Source organism: Gigantopelta aegis, chromosome 15 (genome assembly GCF_016097555.1).
Source record: "Gigantopelta aegis isolate Gae_Host chromosome 15, Gae_host_genome, whole genome shotgun sequence".
Taxonomy (NCBI): domain Eukaryota; kingdom Metazoa; phylum Mollusca; class Gastropoda; order Neomphalida; family Peltospiridae; genus Gigantopelta; species Gigantopelta aegis.
Genome location: NC_054713.1, coordinates 31896594 through 31908624, shown reverse-complemented (window position 1 = coordinate 31908624; position 12031 = coordinate 31896594). Strand labels below are relative to the sequence as shown.

Genomic DNA, 12031 nt, shown 5'->3' with positions numbered 1-12031 from the left:
AGTCCAAATTCGGACGAGAGAGTTACAGCATCTTATTGCAGCAAGCCCAACCAGTCCGGACGTACAGACTAACAGACAGGAATTACAGCCGAATCTGACTGAAAACCTGAACAATGAATCTGGCAGTTTTGTTTACGTCACTTGTAATATGTACGTGTCGGTATATTATTGTAAATGTTTTCATAAAACAGTAACAGAAATCTTGATACGCATGCCTTCAGTCATAACTAGAGTTTTGATAGGTGTTTGTTTGTTTGTTTTGTTTAACGACACTACTAGAGCACATTGATTTATTAATCATCGGCTATTGAATGTCAAACATTTGGTAATTTTGACATATAGTCTTAGAGAGGAAACCTGCTATATTTTCCCTTAGTAGCAAGGGATCTTTTATATGCACCAATTTGGCTAAAAACATTAATTTAACTCACCGCTATATTAACGGGCTTATATCATTCAATAATAGCAAAACAACGTATTACCTTCCATTAATATACCCACCAGAGTTGGAAATAAGAGAAACTATTAAATTTATAAACTTGGTTTCATACACCGAACCGTGCATAGATTCAGAATGACAATAGCCTCCAAACGGACTCAACAAATGAAGGGTGTTCTCATGACGGGTGCCACCGGTAGAGCCGGACATGCTCATTAGTGGCGAATACCTGATATCATCACTGTTTCACCGGTGATTCGTAATTTCACCATGATCCGCTAGGTGGTCCTCCCAGGGCGAGGCCTAACCATTGCACTTCTGTTGGGCTGACCCCTGCGATCGCCCCAAATGTGGGATACTCGAGTACGAAATGTTTTAGTGTGGGGATCTGCGTTCGCGCTAACCCCCGAAATCAAAAGTAAAAATAGTTTTCATAAACATATTTAATTGTTGTTTATAGATGTTTTGTTTTAGTCTGCCTCCCCGAAAGTCAAAGATTGAAATAGTTCAAATAAGATTCGTAACTGCATGCCATCAAAGCAAGAGAAAGAAATGTTTTATTTAACGACGCACTCAACACATTTTAATTACGGTTATATGGCGTCAGACATATGGTTAAGGACCACACAGATATTGAGAGAGGAAACCTGCTGTCGCCACTTCATGGGCTACTCTTTCCGATTATGTCATGTCATAGGGTTTTACGTCCACATTCAGAACAAGCTGTTTTCCGATTAGCAGCAAGGGATCTTTTATATGCACCATCCCACAGACATGATAGCACATACGACGGCCTTTGATATACCAGTCGTGGTGCACTGGCTGTGACGAGAAATAGCCCAAAGGGCCACGTCCCGCCCCCCCCCCCCCCCCCCCCCCCACCACCACCACCACCAAAGCTGTCTATAAATATATCCACGGAGTTTTCTCTTGTGCAGGTTTACATTTGTTGCATCGGTCTTGAGAGTGATAACATTCATTAAATCACTTGTGTTTGGCCGTAGACAGGGCGATCCATTCTCCCGGTATGTGTTTATTATTTGTGTTGAAATTCTAGCCATACTGGTCTGACATTTCTGGGACAATAAAAAAAATAATAATAATAAAATAAATAAATAAATCACTTGTCTTGCAGGTTCTCTTGTTGTGTTGGGAGTGACCGACGCATGGGGACGTTGAGGACGAGGTGGACGAGGTAGACGTGGTGGACGATGTGGTCGTAAAGGATGACGTGTCAACGAAATCTCTAATATTAGCACGAGTAAGATAATTATAATCTATTTATCTTATTAATATTCAGGGACATATCTAGCCCAGGGGGAAATCGATTGGCCTCTTTATAACTTGTTGTACTGTAGATATTGCGTATGCCCCTCCCTTAAAATTGATTGGTCCTCCCTAAAGTACACCAGCTGAGGCAGATTATAAAGGAAAAACACCATTGATAGTTGTGTCCGTGGTAAACGATGGTGTTAGGTAGAGGAAGGGGCGAGATTGCAGCTTAGTCCTCTCTGTATGTCTGTCTCTCTTTTTCTGCCTCTGTCTCTGTCTCTCACCTCTCTCCTCTCTCTCTCTCTCTCTCTCTCTCTCTCTCTCTCTCTCTCTCTCTCTCTCTCTCTCTCTCTCTCTCTCTCTCTCTCTCTCTCTCTCTCTCTCTCTTCAACTCTCCATTTCTCTTTCTCGTGTGTGTGTGTGTGTGTGTGTGTGTGTGTGTGTGTGTGTGTATGTGTGTCCATTGAGCTCAGTCTAAGTGCAGGCTTCGGTTTTTCGTTTGTCAAGTCAGCCTTGAGATAGCAAAAGAAAGAAAGAAATGTTTTATTTAACGACGCACTCAACACATTTTATTTACGGTTATATGGCGTCAGACATATGGTTAAGGACCACATAGATTTTGAGAGGAAAACCGCTGTCGCCACTACATGGGCTACTCTTTCCGATTAGCAGCAAGGGATCTTTTATTTGCTTTTCCCACAGGCAGGATAGCACAAACCATGGCCTTTGTTGAACCAGTTATGGATCACTGGTCTGTGCAAGTGGTTTACACCTACCCATTGAGCCTTGCGGAGACTTAACTCAGGGTTTGGAGTCGGTATCTGGATTAAAAATCCCATGCCTCGACTGGGATCCGAACCCAGTATTTACCAGCCTGCAGACCGATGGCCTAACCACGACGCCACCGAGGCCGGTACCTTGAGATAGCAGTCGTCTTCCAAGCGGCGTTATCTGAATGTAGTGTCCTTGATCGTAACTGTCATCCTGTAGAGAAGTGCCTGACAGTGATTTGTAGAAGCCATCACAACCTTGCCAAGATTCTCTTTCCATCGCCCTGTGCAAAGATACGATTATGATTACCACCTCGGTTTTCTCGTTCAGGTTATTAGTCAGGTCAATATAATTACACATTTGGCCTTCCATATGAATGAAACAAAGAAGCAAATGGTGATTTCACTGTTTTTAATGAGTTCCTTGACCCCTAAAACCTGGGTGTAGACGCAATCTAATTAAAATTAGCTCCACTATTACATGTGGATCTAACAGCAGCCCGTTGGAGCTCATGTCCAGTTGCCCAATCAAAACCTTACTTGCAAAATCATGCCAGTGATTTGAAAAGAATTTGAAAAAAATCGGGATTATGCCGAGGGTATACGAAATGATTCGGGTGAATTACGAAGTATGCCGGAAACTAATTGCAATATAAAAATTTATATAAAATTCGGTTCAAGACGAAAAAAAACCGTGATGGTATAGGCATAAAAATCTGTTTATACTAGTATACAATCCAAAGTTTATTACTGTACTTCCCCCCCCCCCCCCCCCCCCCCCCCCTGTGTTTTCGATGTTGAAATAGACCAAGAAGTTCGCCTATGTTCCCGAATAACGCTATAAAAGGCGACGTGTAATTGGTCGATATTTAAATTGTTATTTATAGATGAAATGTCACCTGGACATTGGAGTCCACGCAATGCTGTTAGATGTATTGTAAACCCCAGTAGAGATAATTTTAATCAGATTGGGTGTAGACGCCATAATTACCATTCTAGGATGAATAGTAAGGGAGTTATAACTATTTTAAGGTATTGGCGGCCATCTTGGACGCCATCTTCGATTTCACAACTTTCCATTTCTCTGATTTTGGTAGATTTTTATTATGATATTTTCTACATCCAATACTATCAGAAACAGTTGAAAAACCTTTTCTAGCAATTTTTTGGGGGTAGGGGGGTAATTTTTCATATATTTACCAGACTATATAGCATGTGACAATATGTCTTTAATATTTCAGACTTCAACCTAGCTGTGGAATTTTGAAGAGATCATGACGATCTACGACATCATATCTCATGTACAATTGCATGCGTGGATTATTCCATGTGTTTAATAAACATAAGTGCAATAAACTTAATACATCAATATAAGTTGTTATCTTGTGTTTCACTCCTTTCAAACAATGACGAGACATTCGCCAGAGAAATGGTATAAAAATGCAAACGAAAATGCATAGCTCTCTAATAATAATATAGCAAAAGTCTTCTCTTGCACAAGTTTAATCAAACAAACTGATTAAGTATCTAATATGAAATATAAAAGCCAATTTACAAAAGACGATGAGATATCCTGGCGACAAGTCTATCCCGGCCGTCAGCACTGTATAGTCTGTTCAGCACACATCTAACGATTTACCGGCCTCGGTGGCGTCGTGGTTAGGCCATCGGTCCACAGGTTGGTAGGTACTGGGTTCGGATCCCAGTCGAGGCATTGGATTTTTAATCCAGACACCGACTCCAAACCTTGAGTGATTGCTCCACAAGGCTCAATGGGTAGGTGTAAACCACTTGCACCCATCAGTGATCCATAACTGGTTCAACAAAGACCATGGCTTGTGCTATCCTGCCTGTGGGAAGCGCAAATAAAAGATCCCTTGCTGCCTGTTGTAAAAGAGTAGCCTATGTGGCGACATCGGGTTTTCCTCTAAAAAAAACCCAGTGTCAGAATGACCATATGTTTGACGTCCAATAGCCGATGATAAGATAAAAAATCAATGTGCTCTAGTGGCGTCGTTAAATAAAACAAACTTTACTTTACTTTTGTTTCCGGGGATGAATACTATGCACTGATACCACTTCCCACTCTCAGACTAGTACTATTTATTATATCTCGAAGACAACCTCTCTCAGACTAGTACTATATATTATATCTCGAAGACAACCTCCCCCTCAGACTAGTACTATATATTATATCTCGAAGACAACCTCCCCCTCAGACTAGTATTATTTATTATATCTCAAAGACAACCTCTCTCTCAGACTAGTACTATATATTATATCTCGAAGACAATCTCCCCCAAAGACTAGTACTATGTATTATATCTCGAAGATAACCTCCCCCCTCAGACTAGTACTATATATTATATCGAAGACAAGTCACGGGTTGCTTGTTTCAGTTTCCAATACCACAAAATGCATACACCTACAATGTATTTCATATTTATAAAAGCGCACGTACGTCCGAGAAGTAACGGTTATGAAGTTGAGCTCTAATCTATTTTAAAGAATATTTCCCCATTTCAAAGTCACCGACTCTTGTTTTACTCTATTGTAGCTTGATCCATATGTGTTACTGGTTTGTAGATTAATCAAACCTTTTCAAGGGTTGAAACTAAGGTCTGCTATTTTAAAAAAGAAAAAGAAGTTTAAGGCCAATTCACATTAGGCGATTAAAGGCAACGGTTAGTGTCGTGTCTTGAATCGCTAATCAGACAACAAATATGCCACCAATCGCTTGTCTCTAATCGTTTGATGTATACTGAACAGAATCTACAGTGTTGACGATCACTCCTGTCAAGTCGTGTCAGGCTTGAAGACTCGGGCTTTCGCTAGGATACGTCATCGTCTTTTGTAAATTGCCGTTATGTTTTATATTATTAGATACTTAAAATTAATCAGTTTGTTTCATTAGACTTGAGCAAGAGAAGACTTTTGCTATATTATTATTAGAGAGCTATGCTTTTTCATTTGCATTTTTATACCATTTCTCTGACGAATGTCTCATCATTGTTTGAAAGGAGTGAAACACAACATAACAACTTATATTGATATATTTAGTTTATTGCACTTATGTTTATCAAACACATGGAATAATCCACGCATGCGATTGTACATGAGATATGATGTCGTAGATCACCATGATCTCTTCAAAACTCCACAGCCAGGTTGAAATCTGAAATATTAAAGACATATTGTCACATGCTATATAGTCTGGTAAATATATGAAAAATTACCCCCCCTCCCCCCCCCCCCCCCCCCCCCCCCCCCAAAAAAAAATTGCTACAAAAGGTTTTTCAACTGTTTCTGATAGTATTGGATGTAGAAAACATCATAATAAAAAATCTACCAAAATCAGACAAACCTGAAAGTTGTCAACTCCAAGATGGCGTCCAAGATGGCCACCAATACCTTAAAATAGTTATAACTCCCTTACTATTCACCCTAGAATGATAATTATGGCGTCTACACCCATCTTTTAGGGGTCAAGAAACTCATTAAAAACAGTGAAATCACCATTTGCTTCTTTATTTCATTCATATGGAAGGTCAAATGTGTAATTCTATTGACCTGACTAATAACCTGAACGACAAAACCGAGATGGTAATCATAATCGTATATTTGCACAAGGCGGTGGGAAGAGAATCTTGGCAAGGTTGTGGTGGCTTCTACAAATCACTGTCAGTTGCTTCTCTACAGGATGACAGTTACTATCAAGGACACTACGTTCAGATAACGCCGCTTGAAAGAAGACTGCTATCCCAAGACTGACTTGACAAACCTAAGCCTACACTTAGATAGAGCTCAATGGACACACACATACATATGAGAGAGAGAGAGAGAGAGAGAGAGAGAGAGAGAGAGAGAGAGAGAGAGAGAGAGAGAGAGAGAGAGAGAGAGAGACAGACAGACAGACAGACAGACAGACATAGAGGTGTAAGCTGCAATGTCGCCCCTTCCTCTATTTTACACCATCGTTTACCATCGTTTATCAATGGTGTTTTTCCCTTATCAACTACCTCAGCTTATGTACCTTTGGGAGGACCATTCAATTTTAAAGGAGGGGCACACTTAATTAAAGCACACTCAATAGCTACAGTGCAACAAATTATAAAGAGGCCAATCGTTTCCCCCTGGGATATATATGGCCCTGAATATTAATAAGATAAATATATTATAATTATGTTACTCGTGCTAATATTTGAGATTTCGTTGACACGTCATCCTTTACGACCACATCGTCTACCACGTCCACCACGTCCACCTCGTCCTCGACGTCCCCAGGCGTCGGTCACTCCCAACATAACAAGAGAACCTGCAAGACAAGTGATTTATTTATTTATTTTATTATTATTATTTATTAAATAAAACATTTGTTTTTTTGCTTTGATGGCATGCAATTACGAATCAGCGGTGAAACAGTGATGATATCAGGTGTTCGCCACTAATGAACATATCCTGTCCTACCGGTGGCACCCGTCATGAGAACACCATTCATTTGTTAAGTCCGTTTGGAGGCTATTGTCGTTCTGAATCTATGCACGGTTCGGAGTATGAAACCAAGTTTATAAAGTCTGTAGTTTCTCTTATTTCCAACTCTGGTGGGTAAATCAATGGAAGGTAATGTGTTGTTTTGCTATTATTTAATGATATAAGCCCGTCAATATAGCGGTGAGTTAAATTAATAGTTTTAGCCAAATTGGTGCATATAAAAGATCCCTTGCTAATAAGGGAAAATATAGCAGGTTTCCTCTCTAAGACTATATGTCAAAATTACCAAATGTTTGACATTCAATAGCCGATGATTAATAAATCAATCGCCAGTTAAGAGAAAAGTTGCCACCCTAATAGTTACTGATCGGAAACACAAACTTAGAAAGTAAAACACAACTTTACTTGACAAATACAAAAGGAGAAGGAAGAGTGAAAAACAAGGGCGATTACTTTCACCCAAAACACCTAGGGAGATAACTCCAACCAAGGTTGCCAACATAATATCTGGCGTAACCACTTTTTTTCTTCTTTTTGTTTTTGTACTGTTAATGTTACGGTTAGAACTTACTGTCTGTAAGTATAATAAATGTATGGTTACTATTAAAACAAAACACAAAATCGTCAAAATCGACGCGGTAGATGTTCTTGTCATTGGGGTCTGGAATAAAACATGGTAAACGATAGTTAAATGCAGATTCATGACACTGACACAGTATATTTCTATGTCGTGGCTAGAACAAAAACATGGTGAATGTTAGTTCAACACAAAATCCTTAAATCGACCTGGTAGATTTATTCGTCGTCGAGGTCTGGAGGGGAGTAGCGGGTCCTCCGTTGTTGTGTCCAGGATGTTGTCCAGTGATTGTGAAGATATGTCTGGTAGAGGCGAGGCGATCTCAGTTGGAATTGGAGGAAGATCATAACTTGTATCAACATCAGGATCTGGGGGTGTTTCATCATCATTATCTGTGTCACCGGAAGTACACTGTGGAATTTGACATGTCTTGTTTGGTACTAGGTAACACTCAGAATGTTTAACACGATAACAGTTATTTCTAAGTTGTGATCCAACAAATTTGCGGATGTCGCACCATGGCCCGTCAATGTTCACAACAAGATATCGATTACGTGCACAGGTCTTATTTCTGTCACAATACAGATACACTAAATCTCCAATGTGTACTGAAGGCATGGTTGATTGGATTCCTTTAGGAGTTTTGGATAATTCACTGTGTGGGTGGTTTGATAATCTGGCGGAGTGTTGGTCTGTAATAAGTTGTTGGTCAGAAAGGGGTAATTGGCTGCTTGTGAATTGGTCTCTCTGAGTCCACATTTCACGAGATGATACGCCACGGTTTCGAATGCGGGAATTGAGACTAGCGACTGCTATGGCTAACTCGGTAGGAGTAACAGGACCACGAGTAGGATCTTGATGACGGAGTTCATTTTCCAATTCTTGTATTGCTCTTTCAGCAACTGGGTTTTTGTTTATGTTCTTGACCCTACCGATTTCAAGAGTGATTCTGTGTTTGTGTAGGAAACTGTCATTTGCCAGCGCGAGAAAGCCTGGAGCAGGATCTGTGCGGATGACTGCTGGGGGTCCGTCAAGAGGGCGTAATTCTATGCACAAACGAATCAATGCCTGTCGGATGACGTCACTACGTTCATTATCAATCAGACAGGCGACTGTAAAGGCTGTAACACATTCCCTCACAACTATGATGACTTGGCGTTCTCGTTTAAGTATATCCGCAGCAAAGAGACTGCCTACAGTCTCAGGTGGATTACTTGAACTTTGTTCGACAATGGTAGATGGAGTCTTGCGCAGAGCAGCACACTGATGGCAGTTGTTGGATACAGAGTCAATGGAACGATCCATGTCAAGCGCAAAGAAGTATCTTTGAACTACCTTCTTTAGTTGAAATGCTGATGGGTGATTCAACTGAATATGTAAAGCATTGAGGAGACCTTCTAGAACTTGTCGGGGAACAACAATACATTCTCGTGTGGGGAATAGTGGATCAGTTCGCTTTACGACGAGGAGACCATCTTTGGCAATGGTTACCGTATTGATGTAACGTTTAACATCTTTGATGTTGGTGAGCTTCTTCGAAGGGCGAGTACCTTGAATCAGGTGAGAATGGGTCCGCCGTAAATCCTTGCACTCTTCTTGTAGTGAGTGCCAAGTTGATCTTGTGGTGAAGGGTATCCGAGTCTTACCTGATAGTATGTCATCTATGAGAATGTGTCGAACCACAGAATTTTCAGTTTCTTGGATGAAAGTACATATTTGACACGATTCATTGTGACACTCTGGAGCATTTCGGCTAGCAAAGTCTGATGGGATATTTGCATTACCAGCTAGATGACGGACGGAGGCTTGAAATCTGCTGACTGTAGATAGAAAAAGTTGAAACCCGAGGACTTGCTGAAAATTCGCCACGGCATAACTTCTCAAAAGCAAGGACGCAAGGTTTGTTGTCAGTGAGGATGATAGGTTTCAGACTGGACTGGATGATATAAGGACTGAAGTGTTTTGTGGCAGCGGCAATCGACAGCGCTTCAATTTCACATGGTAACCATGTGACTTGACGTGGTCTGAGTTTTGCGCTGAAGAATCCTGCAACGCGAGGTTGATTGTGGCGAGTTACATACAAGGTTGCTCCTATGCCTGGATCCTTAACAGCTCCATCTGTAACAATCCAAAGTTGGTCTTTTGGGTTTGGGAGAACGATTGCTTTGTTTGACGAGAGCATTGTCTGGGCATGAGAAAAGGCATCATGAAGGTCATTGCTCCAAACTATTTCATCTTTTGACTGACGACCTGCGACAATATCATCAAAAGGGGCAAGGATCTTCGAACAGCCGGGTATAACGCGGGCGAGAATTTTGTATGCACCAATGAATGAGCGCAAACCATAGACTGTGTTGGGAGGCGAACACGACGCTAAAGTAGCGATGCGGTGAGGACTAGCCTGAATACAGCCTTGTTGCCAATTCCATCCTAAGATTGTGGTTGATTGTGGAGTGATTATTGTTTTGTGTGCTGACAGTCTTAAGTTGTTGTGTCGAAGGGCTGTCAACAACCGACGCCAAGTGTTGATTAATTCTTCAGGTGTATTTCCGCCACAATACAAGTCATCAGCGAGTTTAGTGACAACCCCTTCCGTCAATAAATCTCCCAGAACTCTACACATAAGTTCCTCTAGTGCAGTTTCTGAACCTGGCATACCCATTGCCGATCGGGTGTATACACGGATACCGCGAAACGGAGTAGCGACGCCACAATACTTCATGGAATTCTTGTCAAGTGGTATTTGATAGAAAGCGCTGGACAGATCAGTGGTAATAATATATTTCCATTGACCGATTTGTCTCAATGTTGAATCTACATCGGGTAACAGGGACGGCTGAGGTTTGGTGTAACGACCAACATCACCGAATGATGTGACCAGGCGATGGCCGCCTGATGGCTTTCTGACAAGGAAGGAAGGGTTAACGTACTCAACCTTGATACCTGCATCTTCAGGACGTTTGAAAACTCCCTTGTCCTCGAGGTCGTCGAACATCTGTTGAAGTTCTCCGAGTTGCTTTCTGGAGTACTGGGGTACTCTTCCCTTCCTCTGAGGAGGTTGTACTGGACCCATGTTAACTACTGCTTGGAATGGACCACTGGCACCATTATAGCATTCTATGGAAGGGTCAAATACATCATCATATTCCTGAACTAGAGCACTGAATTCCTTTCTGATTTCTGGAGCGAGAATACGGTGAGGGTCTATTTGAATTTGGTCTGAGAACTTGCCATATGACTGAGATTTGATATTTGTTCTGGGGAGATGTGGTTTGTCACTGACATTGTCAACTTCTGGGATGAATACTGGTCGAATCTGGCAAAAATGTTCATTTTTCCTCAGGAGTTGTGGACTGTCGGTTGTGTTTGGTATGCGAATTCTCCCCGAAACACTTTGGAGCAGACTGTGTGGAGGCCATGTTTTGGCTTGTGTAGCATGAATATTATCGGTTCGTGGTTCTACAGCATATAAATCATCTTGAAGTGCATAGTCATCAGGCACTGGTATTTCAACATAGTCACCGGGCCACACTGTGGTAGTAGTGGGTAGTGCTCTGAGTACACAAGCTCGGCGAATGGTGTGTTGATCCTTTGTTTCGGATGTAGAGCCATAGTGAACAAGTGTACCATCTTTAAGACTTATCTGACGCCTTGCAGGTCGAATGCCGATGTCGTTACTTTCCATAAATGGTGTACCAGCAAGTGTCTACATCTAGTTGTTCCACGATCAAGTCTTCAAAATGGAATTCCTTATCTCCCCGAGAGAAAGTGGCAGTAGTTTCTCCAATCACATGCAAGGGAGATGAGCCATCTGCTTGATGAGCTGATTGTGATGTTTTCTTGATGTGAAATCCCAATGCTTGTGCAGTTGATAACCTGACCATGTTTCCAGTGGCGCCGGTGTCAAGAGTTACTCGAACATTGTTATGTTTGTAAAACACATTTATGTAGGGTGACTGTCTGATCTGTACTCTCAGTGTAGAAGCACTAGAAGACTGGTGAGATTCAGATGGCGATTCATTTTGTTCGTCGTCATCAGTGTCTGCAGAGTCCTGGTTGTCAGCTATATTGATTATTTGTCGAGCTTTTAGAAGGAATTTGCGATCACTTTCAGGAAGGTGTTTGCACCGGCTCAGGAAATGATCATAGGAACGGTCTGCTGCTTTGCATATGGGGCATACTTTGGATGGCATCCGAGAGGTAAAATGCTTAGCCTGTTGGTGTCTGGGTATTTGTTGCGACCGCCATGCTGAAGAGCGCATGACCTTTGCATCTTCAGATGTGCGTAATTCATCGATTAATGACGGCAAAGCTTGTGATATTTCTGGCTTAATTGATGCTAAAGTTCTTGATCTAAGTTCTGTGCCATACCTTTGTTTGATAAGTCTAGGTAGGTCTTTATTGATAAGTCTCAGCCACTGAAGAACAATGAAGTTCTCAAGAGATGGAGACATTTCTTCATCTTCAGCAATCTGGTCACCA

The 12031-nt window shown here is 41.4% G+C and overlaps 1 protein-coding gene and 1 non-coding gene across 2 annotated transcripts; one reads left to right on the top strand and one right to left on the bottom strand.

Annotated features, from left to right (window-relative positions):
* The first annotated feature begins 685 nt into the window (after positions 1-685).
* On the top strand, positions 686-848 carry LOC121390790. The gene has a single exon (XR_005960263.1). It is a non-coding gene; the product is annotated as a U1 spliceosomal RNA (small nuclear RNA).
* A 4686-nt stretch (positions 849-5534) lies between these two features.
* LOC121389767 lies at positions 5535-11161 on the bottom strand. The gene is made up of 5 exons (XM_041521416.1): positions 11072-11161; positions 9401-10865; positions 7759-9369; positions 6671-6796; positions 5535-5656 (listed from the first exon to the last, which is right to left on the bottom strand). The coding sequence occupies exons 1-4, from the start codon at positions 11159-11161 to the stop codon at positions 6702-6704; spliced, it is 3261 nt and encodes a 1086-aa protein (XP_041377350.1). The 3' UTR covers positions 5535-5656; positions 6671-6701.
* Positions 11162-12031: the final 870 nt, after the last annotated feature.